Source organism: Durio zibethinus, chromosome 9 (assembly GCF_047325235.1).
Source record: "Durio zibethinus cultivar Kanyao isolate XHJ-2024 chromosome 9, ASM4732523v1, whole genome shotgun sequence".
Classification (NCBI taxonomy): Eukaryota; Viridiplantae; Streptophyta; class Magnoliopsida; order Malvales; family Malvaceae; genus Durio; species Durio zibethinus.
Genome location: NC_143170.1, coordinates 27,986,770 through 28,011,161, shown reverse-complemented (window position 1 = coordinate 28,011,161; position 24,392 = coordinate 27,986,770). Strand labels below are relative to the sequence as shown.

At 36.6% G+C, this 24,392-nt stretch overlaps 5 protein-coding genes and 1 pseudogene across 7 annotated transcripts; 2 read left to right on the top strand and 4 right to left on the bottom strand.

The window, feature by feature from the left end:
• The first annotated feature begins 1,904 nt into the window (after positions 1-1,904).
• On the top strand, positions 1,905-3,448 carry LOC111318051 (metacaspase-1-like; annotated as a pseudogene).
• Positions 3,449-5,641: 2,193 nt separating this feature from the next.
• Positions 5,642-8,271, top strand: LOC111314359 (superoxide dismutase [Fe], chloroplastic-like). Its single transcript, XM_022915630.2, has 9 exons — positions 5,642-5,690; positions 5,788-5,831; positions 6,050-6,124; positions 6,338-6,526; positions 6,695-6,866; positions 6,966-7,084; positions 7,236-7,262; positions 7,393-7,416; positions 7,534-8,271. The coding sequence occupies exons 1-9, from the start codon at positions 5,648-5,650 to the stop codon at positions 7,735-7,737; spliced, it is 897 nt and encodes a 298-aa protein (XP_022771365.2). The 5' UTR covers positions 5,642-5,647; the 3' UTR covers positions 7,738-8,271.
• On the bottom strand, positions 8,013-10,304 carry LOC111314368 (cell division cycle 20.5, cofactor of APC complex-like). Its single transcript, XM_089765240.1, has 8 exons — positions 10,215-10,304; positions 9,944-10,102; positions 9,528-9,719; positions 9,139-9,408; positions 8,951-9,053; positions 8,541-8,857; positions 8,247-8,408; positions 8,013-8,156 (listed from the first exon to the last, which is right to left on the bottom strand). Exons 1-8 carry the CDS (start codon positions 10,302-10,304, stop codon positions 8,013-8,015), a joined length of 1,437 nt encoding a protein of 478 aa, XP_089621366.1.
• Positions 10,305-10,874: 570 nt separating this feature from the next.
• LOC111314353 (protein FRIGIDA-like) lies at positions 10,875-14,777 on the bottom strand. Its single transcript, XM_022915618.2, has 3 exons — positions 13,553-14,777; positions 11,994-12,169; positions 10,875-11,901 (listed from the first exon to the last, which is right to left on the bottom strand). Exons 1-3 carry the CDS (start codon positions 14,577-14,579, stop codon positions 11,083-11,085), a joined length of 2,022 nt encoding a protein of 673 aa, XP_022771353.2. The 5' UTR covers positions 14,580-14,777; the 3' UTR covers positions 10,875-11,082.
• Positions 14,778-15,027: 250 nt separating this feature from the next.
• On the bottom strand, positions 15,028-20,581 carry LOC111314346 (chaperone protein ClpD, chloroplastic-like). Of its 3 annotated transcripts, none has more exons than XM_022915610.2 (12): positions 19,667-20,581; positions 19,122-19,282; positions 18,803-19,032; positions 18,557-18,665; positions 18,343-18,473; positions 17,651-17,752; positions 17,284-17,565; positions 17,101-17,204; positions 16,696-16,990; positions 16,105-16,338; positions 15,714-15,947; positions 15,028-15,521 (listed from the first exon to the last, which is right to left on the bottom strand). In XM_022915610.2, exons 1-12 carry the CDS (start codon positions 20,326-20,328, stop codon positions 15,210-15,212), a joined length of 2,856 nt encoding a protein of 951 aa, XP_022771345.2. In that variant the 5' UTR covers positions 20,329-20,581; the 3' UTR covers positions 15,028-15,209. The 3 variants fall into 3 exon arrangements, with proteins under 3 accessions (XP_022771345.2, XP_089622260.1, XP_089622262.1); XM_089766134.1 differs by having other exon boundaries at positions 18,778-19,025; XM_089766136.1 differs by having other exon boundaries at positions 18,778-19,025; positions 19,122-19,253; positions 19,667-20,021.
• Positions 20,582-20,707: 126 nt separating this feature from the next.
• Positions 20,708-23,745, bottom strand: LOC111314340 (pentatricopeptide repeat-containing protein At4g33990-like). Its single transcript, XM_089766137.1, has 2 exons — positions 23,436-23,745; positions 20,708-23,276 (listed from the first exon to the last, which is right to left on the bottom strand). The coding sequence occupies exons 1-2, from the start codon at positions 23,476-23,478 to the stop codon at positions 21,325-21,327; spliced, it is 1,995 nt and encodes a 664-aa protein (XP_089622263.1). The 5' UTR covers positions 23,479-23,745; the 3' UTR covers positions 20,708-21,324.
• Positions 23,746-24,392: the final 647 nt, after the last annotated feature.

The window sequence follows — 24,392 nt, the reverse complement described above, 5'->3', positions numbered from 1 at the left end:
GTGGACGAGCATGGTGTTGGATTCTCACCATACCAAAATGATATTATTTCATGAGAATCCAGGCTGTGTGCCCTTATGAGTAAGGTGAGTTGGTACTTGGGACCTTGATATCTGAAGGCAAAAATAAAGGTTTGGGACTACTCTGAGAATCATGAACTGATGAGTTGAAAAGAGTTAGATTCTTTCTTATTGAGTTTGGGAATGTGCGACCATACAGGTCAAAATCAAAAAAAGCTCATGAATAATTGGCTTAAATGATCGATATTGAGCTGTCCATGAAAAATGGACTTACGAAAGGTTGACCTCGACTATAAATAGTCTTAGTGCCACACGAACTCCTGGTTTCAGTCTAAGAAATGCGCAGCCCGTGATACTCAGCATGAAGAAGGGCATGGTCTAGGGTGCCAGCCCTTGGTAAGACAGGCTTGATGTTGGCGTTAAAGCAAGCATTCATTTGGGATATATCAGCTGGTATCTGTGGTGAATTCTGCAATAGAACAACTGGTGCAAGGAGAATAATTGTGCAGATTGCTGCACGAACTTCAATGTTTCCGATTCTTTTCTCTGTCATTTTTGAATTTTGTTTAGGTTTCTGGTTGAGTTTTTGGACCTGAAGGAGCACCAATTTTGTAAGGCAATTGGTCACGGAAAAGAATGTAAATATGACATTTGGATGGTTCCTCGCTTTGCCATTCATTTATGGTTTCTGCTTGAAGGTTGATGCTAAATGCAAACCGGCCATTTCGGTTAAAGTCATTAATTAGTTTGCCTAATTAATAGAGATTTTTTGTTGACTTTCAATAATTTTTTTTTCATTTGTTCGAAATGATATTAAAAGACTTCAAACAGTGATTATGAATTTTCGTGACTTAAAATTTTATCAGGTTATCTATAAAATTACATATTTATATTTTTTAGTCATATTTCACCGCATCAAAAATTTTTTTTTTTAAATTTTAGAATAAAATTTATCTCATTTAAAATTTATTTGGATGGACAGTAAAATTAATTTTAATTAGATTAAAAATAATAGTGACAGTGAGATTAATTATTATAATGATAAGATTAAAATTAATAATGAAATATGTATTTAGATATAAACGTAGTGGTAATAATGAGATGAAAATAAAAATAATCATTAGAGACATTAATCAAAAAGTAAATTAAAATTTTATTTTAATACACATTTTAATTTTATTTAACATTTAAAATATTAAAAAATTAATTATTTAAGGATATAAATAGATAAAAAATAAAATGAGTAGAAATAAAATATTATTTTTAAATTCACTCATAATTATTTTAATATTAATAAAATTATATATATGAATAAAATTGAATTAAAAAATATTAACGAGGACAAAAGTATCCAATGTGAGCTGCGGTGGCTCACTACTACTTTTCCCACCAATAAAAATTTTTCAACTCACTAGTGCCACAACGTAACCGTATAATCCAAACAATCAATTGAAATACAACTGCATCAAAAAATTATTTTATCGCACCGTAACACTAGTGTAATTGAATTAAAAAGAGCGCTTAATCCTTTCAATATATCACAATTTCAAATGACTGTCAAATTCACATTAAAAGTTTTAAATTGGAAAGTACAACACAAACCTATGATTTGTTTAATGAGACATTAATTACCAATTACCCAGCTGTATTTGAGCCTTTAGTTGTTTTATTAATTAATCTAAATTAATGAAATGATTGTCTCTTTTCAAGCACGTGCAAATATTCTTCAAAAGCTTAAATCACAATAATTAAATACTAATTATTAATATTAATTACTCAAGCATCCAACTAATCCAAATTATTACCCTATTCTTCATCTGCCATTGCATGCCTGTCATTGGAATTCAGAAACTCTGTTTTTTTTTCTCTTGCTTTCTTGATTGGCCATGTTAAAGATTGTGAAGTGTTCAAAGTGCCATGCACAAACACTGCAGCTTCGGACACCGGGCGCGACATCCATCCACTGTACCTTCTGCAAGGCTATTACCTTCGTAAAAGAGCTTCTGTCTCCACTGCAGGCTCCGTCGCCTTATAACCATGCTCCACCAGGACTGCCACCTCAGGTCCATAGTAGCAGACGAGCCGTGATATTTGGTGTGTCATATATGAATTCTGGATACAAGCTCGATGGTTGCATTCATGATGCCAAGTTAATGAAGGCCTTGCTGATTAGTCAGTTCAAGTTTCCCGAATCTTCAATCATCCTTCTCACTGGTAATCATGATCATATTATCGATTTGTTTCATTTTCTTGTTTTAAGAATTTTGTTCAATGTTTTGTAATTCCAATTTGCAGAAGAAGAAAGTGATCCTAACAGGCGGCCAACCCAGTACAACATGAGAATGGCATTGTATTGGCTGGTATTTGGTTGTGAATCGGAAGATTCCCTGGTGTTCTATTATTCTGTTCATGGCTCACAGCAGAGGAACGACAGCGGAGATGAGAAGGATGGCTTTGACGAAACACTTTGTCCCTTAGACTTCGAAACTGAAGGACCGATAGTCGATGACGAAATCAATTGGACAATCGTCAGGCCACTGCCTCATGGGGTTAAGCTTCATGCAATCATAGATGCTTGCCATAGTGGTACTGCCTTAGATTTACCTTTCCTATGTAGAATGAATTATGAGAGGTTAATTACTGGTCAATCTTTAAATAATTCTCTTGGATAATATGAAATTTGATTCCAAATTCACTGCTTTAATAATGGGATGTAGTCAAGGGGGATGCGTCTGGGAGGATCATTGCCCTCGATCCGGTATGTGGAAAGGAACAAGTGGTGGAGAGGTCATTTGCTTTTGGTGGCTGTGATGACGACCAAAACTCTATTCAAATCTCGGTAAACCTTTTGATTTCTGTAAAATACTATTCATCGTCTCATGGATTTTTATCACTACCTATAATATTCTTGAAGCTGACTGCTGAAAAAGTTGATGATCACCGACCAACAGTCGAGGAATATTGCTTCAACCAGTTTACTGACAGCTTGTTTCATCCAAGCCATTTTACATGGACATGGAACAAGTTATTGGAACCTGCTAAATGCAATGCGGGCTATGGTCTCTCTCAACCTACCACCACAAGACGATGATGATGAAGGTTGTTGTGCTGTATTATCTTTTCTAGCAACGCTCACAAAAGGAGAGAGTCTGACCAGTGGTTCAGGACAGGTACATAAGTACTAATATCTTTTCTTTGATCCAATCACTTCTATGAGCATCGCCATTAATCAATTGCAAGTTGTTGCAGGAACCATGGTTAACAGCCAGTGAACCATTTGATGGGGAAAAAAGGCTTTTCTCCATGTAACTGATAAACTAATGGCCCATTAGTCCACAATCTAGTCTATTGCTGGAGACAAAGATTCATTTGGCAACCAATGGGAGTTTGTATTGTGATATCATTCTATGGCTGAATTTTTAAAAATTCAATCATAAAACTATAATGAAAGAAAGTCTAATAAAAATGATCTTCTTATGCTGTCAAATGAATTTTAAATTTTTTAAAGGTGTACAATTTTTTAATATTCCTTTTCCTTTTGCCCTTATAATTAATGATTTATTTTATTTCTCGCTCCTAATTAGTAAAAATGAAAGGAGAATTGATTATTCGGGTTTAAATTGTAACATGAGAAATGAATATGTCTTTGATCCTGTTCTGTCCCAAGTCCAACCATACGTACAATGAAATTTTCCTCTTTCTTAACCACTCTCCCATTTCATTGAAGATTTCATATCCATATATGCATTTCACTTCTTCCAGCAATTTAAGATCCATTTCGATTGATAAATATAATTAATTCTGATGAAATTGAAAATAATAATTACGATAAAAGGTAAATAGGAGAAGATATTGTATGTTTAAATGCAAATATAACAGTGAAGATGAAATTAAACATAGCAGTTGACTGCTATAATCGAAAAATATCTTATTTTTTATTCTATATGCAAGATAATCAGCTATCCTAAGATCTAGTGGAGTGCTTAATTCAATTTGCTGCAGGCTTGAGCATAAATGATTTCATTGTGGCTGCCAAGATAGATGAAATAAAAACAACAGATCTTGTTCCCTGCAAAGGAATTTGGGCATAATCGAAGCGCTGTTTCTCCTTGTTCAGGAAACACTGAAGCATATCTAAAGTCATCGTTGCAACTCAATCAGTAGAATCACTCATGATACTGCAATGCAGTTGATGAAAGATTCAACATTTTTGTCATATACCTTTTTTACCGATCTTTAGTCTTGCGTATTGGATCATTTGTTGATTTTACGGCCAATCAGTAAAGGATCATTCTTTAACCCTTCAACGTTATCTTTTGCCTGAACCCATGGCCTGGTTTGAGCTGTCTAATATTGAAGGGGGGATTGTATGAATTATTTGAATCTAAATACGGTACGAATAAAAGATATAAAAATGATTAAATTTAAAATTTTAATAATAATTATATATAAATTTAATAAAATAAAAAATAAATTTTATATTTTTATATTAACATAAATTATTATATATAATTTTTATATAAAATATAATATAAATATATTAATTTTAATATTTTATATGACATAAATACATCAATTTTACGATTTTTATGGCTTTTGCTATGAAACAAGGGAGAACTGACATTTGGTCCGAAAGGAGATAGGCCCGCAATTCAGTGCTGTGAAAAGAGTGATACCATATTCATGGAATCTATAATGTTAGAGATCAAACATAAATCGGCAACGCTGAAGTCTTGACTGCCTTTGGTACGATAAATTTGTTTAACATTTTTTTTTTGTCATGCTTATATGTTGCATAACAAAAAAAATAGTGAAAAAAAAATAAAAATTAAAAATTAAAAGGAAAGAAAAGTCAAAGGATTTAAAATATTTTTTTGATAAAAATAGAAAAATGTAAATTTTGTTTTTATTTATTGGTTGAAAATTTTGGATATAAAAGAAAATGAAATTTATATTATTTTATCATTATACTCTTATAAGTTAAAAAGAGTAAATAAAAAAATGATAAATACCTTTGTAAATATCCCACTTTTTTTTTTCTCTTATCAAACACTTAAAAAATTTATTTTCCGTCAATTTTTTTTATTTTTCCATATTCTTTTTTCTAACTTTCTACTCTAACAACTATATATTAAAACTTTACTTGATAAAAATGATGAAAAAAATAAAAATAAAAATTATAAATTATAAATATTTTCTTACTTTATAACTTAATTTATTAATTAAGTAAATAATAATCCAGCATAACGCTGAAACATAATCATAATTATTAGCACTAAAATTAAGTGGAACGTTGGATAGTACATTTAGTACATCATAGTCCATATGTACTACTTCTCAAAGCATAGAACGTACAAGCATGTCCGAAACCAGACACTCGACAGTGTCGACACCATCGTACCAGCTCACTACATAGTGTCGTTAGTTTTAGAATATTTATCCACGAGAATGAAATATCCTTTTGACGTGGCGACAATTTATTGGCTTACATCGCTGATGTGGCACTTTCTCTTATCTTGCATTAGCTCGAAATGACGTTAGAACGTTGCTCGCTTCATTGCTTGCCTTGTCCGAGATTTCAAGGGAAAATCTGACAAAACGCACTCCAACAATGGCAGCAGCTGCTTCCATGACTGCTACTTCACTAACGCTTGCATTACTTCCGCCCCAAGGTTACTCGTACTTTCCCATTTTTGGCCGCTCTTTTCCTATCAATATTTCACTTCTTTCTCTTAATTTTAGTGTTCATTTTGGTGTTTGCAAAACCAGGGCTTCGCGGATCCACTCGTAGCTTGCCATCCACAAAACCCCAGGTTTTGCTTCCGCATTTCACTTTACTTTCTCTCATCTATTCAGAAATCTGGCTCTATGAAAATGGGATTTTGCAGAGTGGATTGTAGGCATTATGTTCGATGAAATGTTTTCTTTTTGTTAAAAAGTTTTTGTAGTTTTGAAAGTCGATGCAAATTTGAACTACTAGTAATTTTTTCTCTTAATTTTATTTGTCAAAGACGCGATTTGTTTGTTGCAGAGATGGTTTTCGAGGAAGGCTGGTTCTAATTGGGTTACTGCCAAGTTCGAGCTCAAGCCTCCTCCATATCCTATGGTAAGAAGTTTGTGTTATGCAAGTATCCTTTTAATTGGAACAGGCCATGGCCATCTTTTAGTGTGATTTCAGCGGAATTAATTGGACCTAGGAAAGCAAAAGAGACCCATTTGTTATTGTTCTTGTGCAAGGATAACGAAGAAAAACTAATGAAAAGAATTAAAAAGTTGGAATTCTGTGCTAAAATTTGGTTCTTTGTTCATATATATCCAGAATGCATTGGAACCACATATGAGTCAGGAAACATTTACATATCATTGGGGAAAGCACCATAGAGCTTATGTGGACAACCTAAACAAGCAAATTGTAGGAACAGAGCTAGAAGGATTATCCTTGGAAGAGATAATTATTGTTTCATATAACAAGGGCGATATACTCCCTGCATTCAACAATGCTGCACAGGTATGATACCATACATGTTAGTAAATTTAATAATTAATAGCATTTATTGTTATAATATACATGTCTAATTGTTAACTATTGATCTCTCCCCTCCCCCGAGAAAAAAAATGTTGCCTTTTATGTTCAATTATGAGACAAATATGGTTGACTCCTTTGATCTGTTTGCAGGCTTGGAACCATGAGTTCTTCTGGGAATCAATGAAACCAGGTGGTGGAGGAAAACCATCTGGAGATCTTCTAGATCTGATTGAGAGAGATTTTGGTTCTTTTGAACGATTTATTGAAGAGTTCAAGTCTGCTGCAGCTACGCAGTTTGGTTCTGGCTGGGCTTGGCTTGCATGTCGGTGAATACTTAGCATGTCATCTTTACTTATTTCCTGTTAATATTCTCAAGTTCTTAGCAAAATTTGGACAGTAATGTCTTATTTGTTTTATCCAGACAAAGCAAATAGGCTTAATGTGGACAATGCAGTAAACCCTTGGCCATCAGAGAAGGACAAAAAGCTTGTAGTTGTGAAAAGTCCAAATGCTGTGAATCCACTTATTTGGGACTACTTTGTGAGTATATTCCTTGCTGCACACATCATAATTCATGTTACAAATGTAGATTTACAATGTAATTTTTGCTGAAGTATAAAGCAATCTGTGCATCCATAATATTTGTTAGTTCTAAGCATCTAATACTTTATCATCTGTTGATTTTCCGCAGCCACTCCTCACTATTGATGTCTGGGAGGTAATCCATGTTTTAACTTTTTTTTTTTCCGCTGATTTGATACTTGAATTATTTCAAAATTATTTGTTTTAAGAATTATTCTTGTTAAACAATACTAATTCCATTTGTGGAATATGCTCTGTGTCAACAGCATGCTTATTACCTTGATTTTCAGGTAAAGGTTCGTGACTTGTAATTTGCTTTGAATTGTATGATGAAGAGGTTATTTGCTGTTTCTAATGGAATGGTGTCAATTGAGTCTAAGAACTTTGCAAATTTATTCTTCTGGCAGAATCGACGTCCAGATTACATATCAATTTTCATGGAGAAACTTGTATCTTGGGAAGCAGTTAGTGCTAGACTTGAAAAAGCAAAGGCTCAAGTTGCAGAGAGAGAAATGGAGGAAGAGAGGAGGAAAAAAGAGGAAGAAGAGGAGGATGATGAAGATGTAGAGATGTATGTAGATAGCAACACTGATGATTCAGAGGCTGAATGAATTCAGATTAACATACTATGACGGTATTAGAACATCATGTGATTATATCTTCATTGTATCTTCAAAAGTGAGTTAGAGGTTAGTTTGCCGGCAAAGAGAGATCCTTTTGTTCTTTTCATATTCCTTGGGAAGAGCTGTAAAAGTTACAGCATATCGTTCCAGTGAGTCTGAGAGGACAAAAAATGCTAAGCATGCTCTGATTGTCTATACAATAACCGAATAACTAGTTACATTGAAGGATACTAGCATGTTGTGAACGATTGCTCCATATGCTATTATCTTATTAGAGACGTCCTCAAGGAGAAAAGACCTTGAAGATCTGAAACCATTAGATTTCCACTCGTAGGGGGTCCGAAAACATCCCAAAAGCGAAGAGTCTCATCTGCCCCAGCTGATGTTACTGTTACTCCATCAGGGCTCTACAACACACAAATACAGGAAACTTCAGATTTTCATATATTTTGTGAATGCTATACTGGGTTCTGAACTTAAAGTTTGAATAATTAAACCTGGCATAGGTTGATGATTCTGGATCTGTGATTCCCCAACTCCGCCACCTTGGTCATGGAAGGGTACCTCCACAGGCATAGTTTGTTTTGATTCTCTGTTGTGCTGTAGCCATGGCCACTCAATATCTCCTTATGATGTCTGTTCCACTCCAGCCCACTAATCTGCTTATTTACATCAAATTACTAATAGCAATAGATAAACCAAAGAAACCAAATCATTGGTAGGTATATAATTGGAAAATGGAATGATGAGAAATTTATGCGATATGTGAAATAAAATACTTAGAGATTTACCTGTGCTTTGGTTTCAATGCTGTTAATGCAGATTCCTTTTTGTGTATTCCATATCTTAATACATCCATCACTCAAGCCTCCTCCAGAGGCAAGAACATTGTGCTGATAGGGGCACCAAGCAAGGGCCTTGACTGCAGCACAATGATCACTGAGTCGATGTAGAAATTTGGATGAATTCATTTTGGAAGCTTCCCATATGTATAACAGATTTTCATTGCCTCCACTTGCCAATCTATTGCCTTCAATTGACCATTTCAAACCGCACACTTCATCAGTGTGCTTTTTTATGCAGGAAGCCAAATTGTTTCCTGCTCTAACTGCAAATGGGATTTATACATGAGAGATTTCCTAAAAAATGTAAAAATATCAAACTCAATTACTGCTCAATGATTAGAGCATGATACGAATACCATCATGATTGATAATGGATTTGTCGCGGCTTCCTGATGTTAAAATGTGGCCATTCCATGCAGTGGATGCTATCCTTCCACTATGACCTTGAAGGTTTCTAATCTGTATGTTAACAGACAATTAATTAATGCATCCAAGAACCCTTCTAAGAGCCTTGAAAAAATAAGCTGATCTCAAAGAGGCATACAAGTTTGGAATACTCAGCATCCCAGAGCTCAAGTTTGGAGCACATATATCCAACAGCTAGAGTTCTGGCATCCTCGGACCAGGTCACACTCGTAGGCAAATCGTTCGCACCACGAACTTGTAGCAACTTGTGTACACTTTGATCCTCTGAGTTCCATAAGTACAATTCCGGACCCAAAGCAACAGCAAGAATGTTGTTTTTACCCCAACTCATGATATTCACATAGTAGTCATTTCTAAGCCCTGGTGCATCCAAAACCCTCTTTTCTCCCTGCACCCACAATCACAATTCACATTGTCCAACAATGAACAGTATAAAACCTGTCATTTTATGGAGAATCTAAGCAGCCTTTAACTCAAAACAGGGAGGACAAAACTGGCATTGAGTACCTTGGGGATGCTCCTATATTGAGGCTGTTTGCTGTGGTTATCAAATATCGCTGCTGTTTCGTGTCTTATCTCATCAACAAAACGAATGGACTTTCTACTTGACTTTGGGCTTCCTCTGAAAACGATAATCCTAAATGGTTTCCCTTCAGAATCTAAAGACAGATTCTCAAACAGTTTCTGTCGATAAGCTTGCTGCCAAGCAATGAAGAGAACTTAGAAACCTTCAGTTCTCATCTCAAGATTTTCACCATATTCAAATCAATATATTCAAATAACAAGACCCGGATGCCAAAACCAGGAGAAACACAAGAATATAGATAGGTATATTATTCATAGGCCAGAAAACATGAAAATTTTCCATAGAATACAGAATTCAAGAAACTACTAACTAGAGAGGAACAAATGGTGAAATGTACATTGCATTTTAAAGGGTTGAAATCTCTGGTCCTGTTGGTCAACATGCTGTGGGCTTCATCAAGATCCATCAAGCTTCTGTTGGGTAAAAGGCGATCCCCCTTTGCATCCAACCAAAAGGATGAAGATGAATAAACAAAATTCAATAACGTAGTGATTAACTAATACTTAGAAAACATTCAAGGAAAAAACAGTAAAGAACAATACAAAAGTGAGCGTTTCTTGATAGAAGAACAGAAAAAAAAAATACTAAAAGGGAAAGATCATTCGTACTGGAAAATCGTATTGAGTGGGACTGTCATGGAGTCGTCTTGGAGAGTACCAATCCGATTCAAGGAGTCTCCACATAGCATTTTGATTCATTTTGAGGTTTCAAAACACGCTGGAGTCTTTGCTTTCTTTGTTCAGAAGCAAAATGGAATTACAACAAACTAAAGGGGAGGCTTTGATCTCTCTAGGTCTCTCCCGCCAAAGAACCAACCGTTGTTATCCTTCAAAGAATCGGGTGAAGTCCTATTGTATAGGCTAATTGGAAAAAAAAAATGGGTTGGATTACTAGCCCACATCGTTGAAAACTCTATAGAGGAGGGTCCCTGTTTTGGGTTCTGGGCTCATGTTTTGGGTTGGATTACCAGTCTCGGAACTAGCAGTTGCAGAGGTGTTCATGGACTATGTCGAATGGGTTTGACGGAAGCATACGCCTAATCCGAAAAGGATTGGCTTGTTTATAATGCTTATCCATATGTATCAAATACAAATTATACAATTAGAGATTAATTTCTTTACAAATTTTTAAAGTACGTAGACATGCAATAACTGGCCTTAACTGCAGGGCATGATATTTCTGTATATAACCTCATATTCAAGAACATGCCCCTTGAAAATGAAGACACCAAATAGATCATTTGTGGGCTTAGGAAAAGGGCAGTTAACTTCGGAGAATAGCTTTTAAACTGAAGCAAATTGCCTTTCATAGGGATCACATAAACAGGTAAAAACTGAAGAAACACTTGAATGTTTTGCAGATGCCATGGAGTACCCTCCTGGTTCAAAAGAAAAACATAGAAGGCTTTCAACTTCTCCCTATCAGAAACTATCTATGAAGTAAAATGAAGGACACAGCTAGATACTATTAATTTCATTAATACATATAGGATGAATGACTGACAGGCGCATCAGTTGGCAAAGTGCCAGTCCTGTAAGAACTGCTATAAAACTCATTTCCCCCTATAGAATCAGCAAACCGATATAGATCAGCTGGTGACCTATCAGTAGCATCAGGCACACCAACAAAGCCTTCTACAGATGGTGAAGACCCAAAGAAACCACCAAACCTCATGGATGCAGATTGCCCAACAGAGCCTTGTTGCCATCCATTAGACAGACCACTGCTACTAATCATTTGCGGATTAATCACCCCATGAGCCCCAGAATAAGAACTTGCTGACATGACACCGATGCTTGCCACCATACCACTGCTTCCAACACCAGTTATTCCTACCTTCTGGCCAACTCCATTTTCAGGTAAAGAACCTATAGTTGATCCTTGTGGTACAGCCGAGGGATGATTGGTGACATTACCAGAAATAGCAGTGTAATAAGAGTTTGAAACCAAAGAATCATATGACCTCACGCCTTCAGCAAAAGTAGCAGTCTGTTGCTCATGCAACCCATTGATATGAGAAGATTTCAGCAAGGGTGACCCTTTGGCGGCAAATCGTGAACGCTTCATTTCTTGACTCTTAACCCTACTTGAGGATCCCATTTCATCAAGTTTTCTCTTTGGTATTATTTTCTTGTCCTCAATTCTTTTATTTAGCTCAGCAATTTCTTCTTCCAACTTGACTATCTTCTCTTCAATTTGCCATGCAGCAAGAAGCTTTGTTACATCATTATTGCCATCTTCCAAATAGTGGACTATGGATTTCAGAGCATCTAATTGCTTTTCATTAGCCTTTATCTGCAAAAAGCCATGATAAGATAAATGCAATATTAAAGAACAATAAGAGTATATAAGATCATAGTATGACAGCAGATTAAAAAGGAACATACCAGTGCCACGGAGGAATTTTGTGCTTCCTGTTTCGCCATCTTGAATGCTTTTGTAGACTCTTGCAAGAACAAGGTCAAAATTGACTTAGGGGAGAATTTATCCTCAAGCCCAAAGATAGAAGCAACATCAACAGCTTCAACATGCATTCCATTCTTCACCATAGCCTCTATGATAGCTGGAGCAGAAAAAAGCATCATACATAAGACTCAAGAATTACAGCAATGACCGATCAAAAATCTAAATGTAACCACCCATCCACCCCAATGAAAAAAGTAATAATAACAATACTAAATCAGAATGGGTACTTCCAAAGTGAGGCAGTGAACAACTTTTTCAAAAGGTTGATTATAGTCTTTCAGACTTTTTTTTTTTTCCTACAAGAAACAGCAATTACGCACACAACCGCCCTCCTCTTCAACATCATGAAACTCTTATAAAATCAAGGAGATTCAAATAAGAAAGTCTTTCCCTATAACTACAGAGAATTCATGAGTACATAGACGTCTACAGAACCAAATCTACATGCACTTTGAAAGCCTCTTTCTCTAGACCACATTTCTTGGTAAAATCCACCATTTCTTCCATCCTCTTCCTTTTGATCTCAATATTTATGAATGTAACTTCTAGCATCAACTATTAAGCGAGAACCCTGGAATAGCAGTTAACTCCCCCCAAACATTTAAAATTCCCTATACATTAAAATAGATGACAGTTTGCCATGAAGCCATTGCACATAATTTATGGAGAAAATATTTACCTATATTTCCTCTTCCTACACTGGGTTCAGCAATTGATCTTCTAGCTATGTGAAGATCAAAGACAATCTCAATGCTTGAGTAATTTACTTATCCCCAGGCAGGAATATAACAAAATCCTTTAGTAACTCAAAGCTGGCTAACAGCCCAAAACAGATTCTAAAGCATATCAAGAAAAGCCATGCTTCATTTTCCCACTGTTCTTGTTACCAGAAAGACAGAATAAACCACCCTCTTTAAGGCGTCCCACTTTTTCAGCTAGTGGCTGAATCATTAGGATACATGATAAGTAAACAATCAATAGTAATTTCCTTGTTTATAGTTAAAATGATATCACATAAATTCATTTGTGGAGTTTTTAAACTCCACTCCATTATTAGTCTGTAGGATTATAATCTTACCCGTAAACTGAACAAAAATGTTAACCATAAAAAAAAAAAAGTTAATTATCATGAATTGGATGGTTAAAATTTGGAACTAGGATAAGCAATTAAGAGAAAACATGAAAACTATGACAAATTTCAAATTCCTCGAACAGGTCTAGGCCTTCGTACTTGAAAATTGAATGGCAGGCATCAAAACACCTTTTTTAACTACTATATCAGAATAATGATACTCCATACTCATAATGACATTGGTAACATCAAACAAAATCACAACTTTTTAAGCAATTCATACAAGTTAAGGAAACCAAAAGGCAATTACCTATGATACTCCATACTCACAGTGACATTGGTGTCATCAAACAAAATCACAAATTTATATGCAATTTATACAAGTTAAGGAACCCAAAATGCAATTACCAGGCATTTTATCAGGAAGCACAGGAGAGCCCTTTAACGCATCCGAAATAGCCCTGAGATTACACAAACGCAACAAATTCCCCAAATCCTCACTCCGGAACACTTTTGGAATCCCAAAACAAGCAACAAAAAGCAACAAACCCCTAGCATCAACTTCACAGGCCTTAGCCAAACCACCCTCACTAATCAACCTCTTTCGCCATGCAGCAGCTCCTTTCTCCGCTTCTACCTTAAGGTCCGCCGCAATTTTAAACTGACCCTTACCGCGAAAATCTCTCATCATCAAAAGGAAAAACTCCAACACCAAAACCGAAGCTTGCCTTGCCGGAATCATGGGCGAGTCCTTCGTATAAGCCTTTATTCCTTGTAGAAAGAACCTCCCAATGCAATCTAAAACCAATTTGTCGGGTTTTGGGGCAAGCTCTAGAGCCGCAGGGACTTGTTCTCGTAGATTCGAGACGTCTGATAAATGGGTTACAATGTATTTACGGAGTCCTTTGCTGCACATCATCTCGCAGAGGCATTGAATTTCGGAACGCGAGGCTTTCGGAAGAGAAGCCGTCTCGGGTCCTTTTTTTTCCGTTTTACTATCATTTTCCGTTGATTTGGAAGGGGTATCGGTTTCAATTTGTGGTCGTTGTTGTTCTTGTTGCGGTTCATTGAATTTGGAATCGATGGCTTGGTTGATGAAATCGAGGTGCTTCGTTAATTCGTCGAATCTGCATTTAAAAGCGTTGATGGCGGAGGAGAGGGATAAGAGGTCGGTGATGGATTTTAAGAATTGGGGTTCTCGTCGTTGTTGTTGTTCTTCTTTTTGTGGTTGCTGTTGCTGTGGTTGTGTCGGTGGCGGTGGCGGTGGTTGCTGTTGTTCGGGCTGTTCAGGTTCAGTTTTGACAACCGCTAACGGCTGTGGAATTGGCACCGGGTGTGGTGGGAACGACGGCGATGTAAGTGGTTCTTGCTTGATGGAGGCAAGAACGGTGGCGGAGGTATTGAGTTTGATCAAAGGCATGGAAGGTTTGGCCATTACTTCCGGGATTAGTGCAGAATGATTTTACTGAGAATTAAGCCTCAGAGGCTAAACTCTTTGAGTTCCCGGTACAGGAACGGTACTCCCAATTATATAAAATTTCTGATTTTTTTTTTCATTTTTGAGAAAATTTTGGGTTATTTATAAGATTTTTTTTTCTTTCTTTGAGAAAATTTTTGGTTATTTATAAGATTTTTTGTGGATATTTATAGATTTTTTTGGGTATTTATAACAATAATTTATTTTTTATTTATTTATTAAGTATATAAAATTTATATATTATCATTGATTTTTTTACATTACTAATCGATCGTGTATAATTGATAGACCATAAAATTTATACCGCATCCCAATGAAAAAAAAACACAATGTGATGACTTATACATGAACTATGGAAGGCAATTTTTTTTTACAATGCCAAAAATACAATATTTCATAAGGAAAATTGAAGAAAATAAAATATATAATTTTATTGCATTGTATCGTATTGTTTGATAACTTGAAAGCTTTGCTTATATACAAATGAATAAATTAATATATACTCTAAACTACCAAAAAAAATATCCCTATACTATTTACCTGTATAAGGTTATATCATTGAAATTATATAGTACTAGGAACAAGGTACTAAAAGAAAGATGCTGTATCAGACAAGCTGATGTTCTGATCTGATCGACTTGTAACAATGGGGTTTCCTGAAGCATCCAGATCGATAACAGCTGTTTCACCCGGCCTGTAATGTCCTGCCAGGAGGGCTTCACTCAAGGGATCCTCGACTATTGAGGTAACTGCCCTCCGAAGGGGACGTGCACCATAGGTCTGGTCATAGCCTTGTTGACAAATGAGGTTCTTGATTGACTCAGACACCTCCAAACCAATTCCAAGAGACATGAGTCTTGCTTTCACCTCTTGCAACATCAGGTCTACGATCTCAAGCATCTGAACAGAAACCAGATAGATGTGACCGACATTGTTTCCGTATAACATAAGCCTAGATAAACAGACTTTATAGCATGTAAAGATACTTGGAAACTTATAGCGGAAAGAGGTTGTTTCGGACATTATGTGAACCTCCCAAGGGATGATAAGAAAGATGGTTATTGTTTAATGAATCAACAGAAAGTTGCAAACCTGAGCTTTCTCGAGGGACCGAAATACAACTACTTCATCAATCCTGTTGAGTAATTCTGGACGGAAATATGCCTTCAGTTCTTCCATTACCAGGGCCTTCATTCCAGCATATGAAGTTGATTCATCGTCCTCGTGCAAGAGACCAATGAAGCCACGTCTACCCTTTGCAATGGCAGAAGAACCCACATTCGAAGTCATCACCACCAATGCATTCTTGAAAGATACTCTTCGACCCTGATCCACAGAATCTCGAATAAGAGACATGGATAATCAACTAATATCAATCAAAGTTATTGAATGTTGAGACTTTAAATGTCTCAAGTGAAAAGCACGATTTATTTTTTTTGTCAATACCAGCATATCAGACAAGTGCACTTCACAACAAACAAACCTGTGAATCTGTGAGGTGGCCATCTTCAAACAATTGTAAAAGGATGTTGAATATATCTGGATGGGCTTTCTCAATTTCATCAAGCAATAACAATGTGAATGGTCGTCTTCTAACAGCTTCCGTAAGCACACCCCCCTCTCCATAACCTACATAACCGGGGGGTGATCCTATTAATTTACTCACTGCATGCCGCTCCATGTATTCACTCATGTCCAATCTAAGCATCGCATCCTCCTGGAATAATGGCATTAAAGGACAGAAACATAGCAAGATTAAACAGGTGTTACAGGCCAAGTGACATACACCAAAAAACAAACCTTGAATATTTGGCTGCTCAAGTATTCATTTTTCATATAAACAGAGCTTTCTTTTGTGCCGAAAGTAAAATGATCTGCCCTTTCCTCTTTTTAATAAATAAAGCATATCTTGGATATATCAAACTTATACAACAAAACATACAAATAATGGCCATATTGTGGTTTAAAATTGTATAATATATATCATGCATGATTATTTGTTAATTCAGTTTAAAACTGATTTCAAACGGATTTGAAGAGAGAAAAAGGCATGAATAATAGCATGAAGCCTTACCGACCCAAAATAGCATGCTGCTAAAGCTTTTGTTAATTCAGTTTTTCCAACCCCAGTTGGACCACAAAAGATCATTGCTGCAATTGGTCTATCTGGATCCTTGAGGCCAACACGAGATCTCTTAACAGCTCGAGAGATGGCAGCAACAGCCTCGTCCTGGCCAACAACCCTTTTCTTAAGCTGCTCATCAAGGCCAACTAAAAGCATTCTTTCATCTGCAGTGATCTGCTGCACTGGGATCCCTGACCAAACTGAAGCAACTGTTGCAATATCTTCAGGTCCCACCATTATAGTTCTGCAAGAATCACCACAAGAAGTTTAGTTTGAGACCAGACAGAGACTAAAGGACCAAGAACCTAATGGATGTATCATTCAACATGACTCCAGCAAAGAAAAAAAACATACTCATTATTATCTGATGTGGAAGGCAAAGGCGATTCTGAAAGGAATTCACTAGAATCATCCACATTGGAAGCACCATCATCATGTTTCAACCTACTGGCCATGACCTAATCATGACAGAAGCACAAAAAAGAGGTTAACAGCAAATAAAAAAACTAAAGTATATCACAAGAGAAACTATATTACAAATTCATGCATGGCCTGAACGGTTCTGATTTCTTCCCAATAATCAGCAGGTGCCTTTGAGAGAATGTCAGTTTGTTGCTCTCTTTTCCTCCTAAATGCCTCAATACGAGCTCGACTTCCAGCCTCATCAATGAGATCAATTGCTTTATCCGGAAGATACCTGTCAGGAATGTATCTGGCTGATAGGTACACAGCAGCATTTATTGCTTCCAAAGTGTACCTGCAGTGGTGATGGGACTCGTATTTTTCACGCAGACCAAGCAGTATCTCAACTGCATCCTCCTATAAGTGATCATATCAAATCCAAATAAGAAAAGAGGGAAATAGACAATAATTTACATATAGAAAAGATTGTATTAAAAACAACCTGGCTTGGCTCATTAATCCACACTGGCTGGAATCTTCGTGCTAATGCTTTATCTTTTTCAAATTGGGTCCTATATTCCCCTATAGTTGTTGATGCAATACACTGCAAGATATGAAATATTAATGTCCAATTAAAAATGCACATTAAGAGCTTTGTCAATGAGCAGAACTTCATTCCTAAAAGGTCTATATATCACGGTATGACAATAAGAAGAAGAAGAAACGCAGCATCTATACTAAAATATTGAGGCTGCCCCTGAATTGGTCCCTCTACAGACTAGGACTGTTCCATAAAAAAAAAAAAAAAATTCAACGAGCTTGACTTCCCCCACCTTGGATTTCTACTTTTTCTCTCTTTGCTCCCTCTTTTCAAACAAAGTTTGCTCATTAAAGATCTGACTCCTACGTTTCCTCTCTCTGTTTCAAAACCATCATCTTCTACCAGTAAAATCTCCTTTTCCTCTCTTTTGCAGCAAGTAGATCGAAGAATATCAAAAGTGCAATAAAGATGCCAACTTCAACCCATTTAAAAAAGCTTTACAGGAGAAAAAAAATGGGGTCGTTTAGAATAAACAAGGCTGCTGCCCTTTAATTCCAACAGGTAATTCAGATATATTAATGCAGTTATTTTTAATTTCCAGTGTCATTTCTTTGACTGCAGTAAATAGCATGCCTATGTTTTGAAACATTTACCTGTAATTCACCCCTCCCAAGTGCAGGCTTCAATAGATTGGCAATGTCAAGACCAGATCCCTTATTTCCTCGGCCGACTGTACCAGATCCAATAAGTGTGTGGACTTCATCAATAAAAAGAATAATATCACCTGCAGAAAAAGCACATCAAGTATGAGAAACAACAAAAATTCATACTTCAGCTCCCGAAAAAGCAACTCCAAATAGTGGGCACCTGATTTTATTGTCTCGCTTAGTAAAGCAGTAACACGTGCCTCTAATTCTCCCCTCTCCTTTGCACCAGCCATCAGCAGTCCTATGTCCAAGGACATTATTTTTTTGTTCTGTGTAAAGAAACAAGCAATAAAGTAGTTAAATTCAGAGATACAAGCTTATGAGATGTATGACTATTGGCATTTAGATGGAGCAAAAAGGAACCAGCTATGCTATCTAGACCATCGATGGTTGTGAAGAGACAGACCAACAGAAATGCTGGGATTTCTGCGTGTGCAATACTAATAGCAAGTCCTTCAGCAATGGCTGTTTTACCAACCCCACTTTCACCAAGAAGAATAGGGTTATTCTTGGTCCTCCGACAAAGTATCTGAACAATTCTTTGAACTTCAGTCTCTCTGCCAATAACAGGATCAATGCGTCCTTCACTTGCACGAGCTGTAAGATCCACACAGAATTGACCCAAAGCACTATTCCCTTACAATCACAAACGAAGTACAAAGTGTTACCCTCTATTATTCTAAAAAGAATTATAAAGAAAGAGAAGGAACAGATCAAATTTGTACCTCTTGCCTTGCCAGGGGATCTTAAAACAGCAGCATTACCAGAAAGAGATTTTTCACGCATCTTTTTGGATGACACTGAAGGTTCCCTACCATCTTTTGCAAGCTCCCCTTGAAGCCTGGTGACTGCTGCAGCTGCCAAGTGATTTACATTTGCTCCCAATCTGAGATTTTCAATACAAAAAATGTAATGATACTCATGAAACTTGCATGGTATGTGCTACAGACCCATATGCTCATGCAAATGTGAATCACTAAAAATCAAATGTTAAATTTCTTTAAATTGTAAGAACTCTATAGTTCATTAGTTCATTTCCTGTTTTTGCCCCTATTTGCATGACTACATGCAATGCAAAGTAAAAGCATTTAATATCACCATAAATGATACAGCATATATCGAGCTTCCTCAGCAAGCTTCTGAATTAACTATCTAATAACTTCAAATGTCAGATAATTCAAAACAAGACAAACCATGTTCATGTTCTACAAAAATGTTCCACCAGTAAAAAGGAAACAAATTTGATCATTAAAAAAAAAAAAGTTACTACCTTTTAAGAACCCGACCAGCACTTCCGTCATCAACGGTGAACAAACCAATAGCAATATGCTCTGGTGCAATAAAATTATAACCCATAGTTCTCGAATACTCCATAGCAGCCTCAAAAACCCGTTTCGTACTAATCGAAAACGGCACATCCGTGGAAGAAACAATAGACCCTTCTTGTTCACCCGACCCAGAACCCGAATCCTCACCTGAATCATGATTACTACTTTGCCAAATGCTACGAACAGCCTCACGAGCCTTATCAATTTTCAAGCCTGACCCCAAAAAACCATTGGGGTCACGATCTTCACCGATCAAACCCAGCAAAAGATGCTGGGTAAAAACCATGTCTTTGCCAAGAGATTTGGCTTCCCTTTGAGAAAGGATCACGGCTTTGATTGCTCGCTCTGTAAAACGCTCGAAAACTGCAGAAATTTGAATGGGTTTTCTTCTTCTACGAGAACGGGAGTGTTTAACGTGAATAAAGTTATCGTAACGAGAGATTGAGAGGCCAAAACACGAAGAACTTGAAGAAGAAATTGAATTGTTATTATTTGGGTGGTAATGGAAAGGGAAACGTTGTACTGATGAAGGATGGGACAATAGGTAACGTGAATGGAAACGATTTGGTAAATAAGAAGAACAAGAAGAACATAAAACTTCCATGTTTTCTCAGACAAAATCTTGTCTTTAGTTTTTTTTTTTTTTTAGTTACGATAGTTTCATTAAGAATGTATGAAGAAGAAGAAAGGAGAAAATATAGGTTGTGTTTGAGTTGATGTCCAATCGAATTTGAAGGATATTTTTTGGCTCGGCTGTCGGGTGAAGGAAGAAAAGAGAGGAAGAAGCAAGGGATGGAGTAGATGAGCAGGATTGACACGTCCAAGCCACCACTTTTTTGTTGTGTCTTGACCCAAAAAAGTTGAGGTAAAAAAAGAACTAAAAAAGTCTTATTTTTTGCTGAGTCCAAAAGCATTCGGCTTTGAACAGATATATCTAATTTTAGACAGAAAAAAATGAAAAAAAAAAAAAAGACAAAAAAATATAATTTAATATTATTTATATAAATTATGATATATGATTTTTTTATATTATATATATATATATTTAACATAAAATAAATGCATAAAAATTTACATGTCTCCTTTTGAATGAGTCGCGCACGGAAGTAAGAAAACCAAAGTGCCAAGTCCTCGCCTGACACAGCCAAAACTTTTGGTAACGTCAAGATTGGCCCGAGAAGCACGTTTAAGTATCGCTTCCATGGTTGGTCGGGAGCTTTAGAATCTTCCTTCGATGGTTAATTTTGCATGAACATTTGCATTCCGAGCTATTTTCAATGAAGCAATACATGAACCCACGGATGTGCTACCTTCAAAATCAATGCTGTCTCAATCGTACAAGTTTGAGCTGCCACAAAGCCAAAGAATGTTAATTATTAAAGCATGGTAAGCAATTATGGAAAAGCCATCCATATGAACTGCAAAGTCAAGCCCCATCGATATCTACTCCAGTGTCTTCAAACTAGACTAGGACTTTGTCAGCCAATCCATGATCAATGAATAAGAGCGCAAAAACCAGGAAAATGCATGCATGAATGTCATAGAAATTCTTGTCTGAACATCCTATAGAAAGCCGAGATACGGGGTTGAACTTTGGCAGCTACCAATAATCATTGCAGGAGCAAGTTCCATCTTGAAAGTGATGGAATCTATTCGCATCTCTAACGACAACCTTCCGCTGATAAACATAAGAGACAAACTTGAACACTGAGTGGCAATCATTGCAGATGCGCAGATTATTTGTAACCTGAATTGATAGTTCTGGATTAGTTTTCATGATTCCGAAGGCCACAGCAAGCTTTTCACTGTGATAGTTTAAAATGTGCTCCTTGTCTTCCTCTTCCACATCGTGCAGGACACATGAAAGGTCCGGCACATACCCTACCATCTTTATCTCAACTGCCAAACTCTCTACCTTCCTATAAACTTCCTGCCAGTATGGGTTCACTCGATCAGCTGCAAAGAAGCCATGAACCTCTTTACCAAACTCAATCAAACTGAATGCTGAAGGCTTTCTCAATCCCCTATCCTTCATATCTTGCCTCAACTTCCCAACTTCCTGCCATCTGTTAGAAGCTGCATATATATTTGACATTAGTACATAGTATCCGGCATGCTCTGGTTCAAGTTGGAACAAGCTTCTTGCTGCAGTTTCCCCTAATTCAATATCCCCATGGATTCTGCAAGCCAAAAGCAAGGCCCCCCAAACACTATCATTTTGTGGTATTGGCATCTGTTGAACCATAACAAATGCGTCGTGCAGGAGTCCAGCTCTGCCTAGCATGTCAACCATGCAAGCATAGTGTTTAGCCTGGGGTGTCACAGAGTGCTTTTTCATATCAGCAAAACATTTCCTACCCTCGACAATAAGACCTGCATGACTACAGGCAGAGAGGAGGGAGGTAAAAGTAATATGGTCTGGCTTAATGCCTGCCAGTTGCATTTGTGAGAAGAGATTCAATGCTTCGCTCCCATATCCATGCACGCCATATCCAGAGATCAGCACATTCCATGAAGCGGTATTCCTTTCCCTTGGATGAATATCATCAAACATCTTGGTAGCAGTGTCTAAATCTCCACATTTAGCATACATATCTACTAGTGCGTTACGAAGAGTTGCATCAATTTTAATCTTTTTATCAATCATAAAATCGTGAAGTTTCCTTCCAAGATGTTGAGATCCCAAATAAGCACAGGCAGATACCGTGATCAACAATGTCACCGGATTAGGCTTACAACCAGAATCCAGCATCTCCTCAAAAAGTAACAAGGCTTCACTAGCTTGACCATTTTGACTGTAACCCGAAAGCATAGAGTTCCATGAGATGCCATCTCTTACCTCCATCAAATCAAAAACCAGACGAGCCTTGCTCACATTCCCACATTTTGCATACATGGCAATAATTGCATTCCCAACAGAGACATCCTCCAAAAACCCATTACAAATGGCAAAAGCATGAACTATTTTAGCTCTCATGGTATGCCCCAACTGACCAACAGCTGAGGCAACACTCACAATAGTCACTGCATCTGCCAACACACCTTCAAGTTGCAGTTTTTGGAACAACAGAACTGCTTTATGGGGCTGTTCAGCCTGTTCATAAGCCGTGATCATGGTAGTCCAGCAAACCAGATCCCTCATTGGCATTTTATCAAATATCTTAAAACTCTCATCAGTCTGGCCACATTTTGCATACATGTCTACTAAAGCAGCCTCAACATACAAATCCAAATCAAACCCAGTTCGTATAACATCCCCATGAACAACTTTCCCTTCGATAATCAACGATTTCGAAGCACATGCTTTGAGAACAAAAGGGAAAGTGTAGTTATTAGGGGAAATACCACTTTCACGCATAGAAGAATATAACTCCAATGTCTCAATGTGGCAGCCACCATTGGCACATGCCCGAATCATTGTATTCCAAAGAAAAGAACTGGATTTATCACCGTGGACAGTATCGAACACTGAGCGAGCACTCTTGTGGTCTCCAAATTTGGCATATTTGATGATAACTTGGGCACCCAAATGAGAGTTACTATTGATAATGCCTGAAGCAGTAAGAGAAGAGTGTATCTGTTTGAGTGAAACCAAATCATTGCAGAAATTAAGAAGCCTATTGCAAGCGTTCTCTGTTAAGTCAAGAAATGAACTAAAGGCAAAGTTGGAGTTTAATGAAACTAAAGAGGAAGGGTTTAGGAGAGGTTTACAGGAGGCACGGAAGTGGTAGTGCCAGGAACCCAGACGATGCATAGCTTTCGGTTGATCCGGGAACCAGTGTCATGTTTCTTGCTTTCTTTTGTTATTGAAGGAAGGATAGCATTGAGCTGAGTCAATTGACGCCTGGAGCTGCGTTCTCTTTCAAAGTGAAGAGAAATGAAATTCTCTACCATGCCAAAGCTGGGATTGGAGCAAATTGGACGACGTGTATGAGCAATCAAAATCCTACAAAATGGATCTTCTGATCCATGTGTTTCATGTTCCTCGCAATAATAGCGCTACGGTAACAAGATCTAGTGATACGTGTATTTATATTATATAAAATATTAAATTTTATATATTTATATCATAATTTATATAAAAATTATAATTATAATTTATGTTATATAAAAATATAAAATATTTTATTTTATTTTATTTATATATAATTATTATTAAAATTTTAAATCATATTATTTTTATATTTTATTTTTATATTATATTTATATCGTATTATTATATAATATTTTAAATTATTTGATCTAATGATAAAGTTTTTATTTTATTTTATTTTATTTTAAGCATATATGATATCATCCAACTTTGTGCTATTTTGATTAGCAATGCACTTGGTCTCCATTGGAGGAAACACAAAAATCATCCCGAGTTCATAGTTACAGATGTGAATCCTCGAAGTCATAGAACAGTTGGTTTGATCAAGTCCACTGGCTTTTATCCCTAGTGAGCTGGATTAGGCCTACCCAGGCTGCTGAACTAAAACTATGAGACTCACAATAAACCCAACCAAACGAAGATGAACCTGTCCTGGATCAGAAGGGCCTCCATGCAACCTGCTTGCATTTGTGTTTTTCTATTTTTATTGCAAAATTGTTGGTTGTTAAGTAAAGACAAATGTATGGTCCACCATCAAGCTTTCAATCATCTATTAATATATAATATAATATAGA

Coding starts and splice junctions, on each gene's coding strand:
- LOC111314359 (XM_022915630.2), top strand. CDS start 5,648: ATGACTGCTACTTCACTAACGCTTGCATTACTTCCGCCCCAAG. Junction 5,691..5,787: donor TGCATTACTTCCGCCCCAAG/GTTACTCGTACT, acceptor TTGCAAAACCAG/GGCTTCGCGGATCCACTCGT. Junction 6,867..6,965: donor TGGCTGGGCTTGGCTTGCAT/GTCGGTGAATAC, acceptor TGTTTTATCCAG/ACAAAGCAAATAGGCTTAAT.
- LOC111314368 (XM_089765240.1), bottom strand. CDS start 10,304: ATGAATCAAAATGCTATGTGGAGACTCCTTGAATCGGATTGGTACTCT. Junction 9,720..9,943: donor TCAACCCTTTAAAATGCAAT/GTACATTTCACC, acceptor ATTGCTTGGCAG/CAAGCTTATCGACAGAAACT. Junction 8,858..8,950: donor ATCCATTATCAATCATGATG/GTATTCGTATCA, acceptor TCCCATTTGCAG/TTAGAGCAGGAAACAATTTG.
- LOC111314353 (XM_022915618.2), bottom strand. CDS start 14,579: ATGGCCAAACCTTCCATGCCTTTGATCAAACTCAATACCTCCGCCACC. Junction 12,170..13,552: donor GCTTCCTGATAAAATGCCTG/GTAATTGCATTT, acceptor TTTCTGCTCCAG/CTATCATAGAGGCTATGGTG. Junction 11,902..11,993: donor AAAATTCCTCCGTGGCACTG/GTATGTTCCTTT, acceptor GGCTTTTTGCAG/ATAAAGGCTAATGAAAAGCA.
- LOC111314346 (XM_089766134.1), bottom strand. CDS start 20,328: ATGGAAGTTTTATGTTCTTCTTGTTCTTCTTATTTACCAAATCGTTTC. Junction 18,474..18,556: donor AAGCGAGACAATAAAATCAG/GTGCCCACTATT, acceptor CTTTTTCTGCAG/GTGATATTATTCTTTTTATT. Junction 16,339..16,695: donor CAGCATGCTATTTTGGGTCG/GTAAGGCTTCAT, acceptor CCATTATTCCAG/GAGGATGCGATGCTTAGATT.
- LOC111314340 (XM_089766137.1), bottom strand. CDS start 23,478: ATGCATCGTCTGGGTTCCTGGCACTACCACTTCCGTGCCTCCT. Junction 23,277..23,435: donor CTACCACTTCCGTGCCTCCT/GTAAACCTCTCC, acceptor TTACTGCTTCAG/GCATTATCAATAGTAACTCT.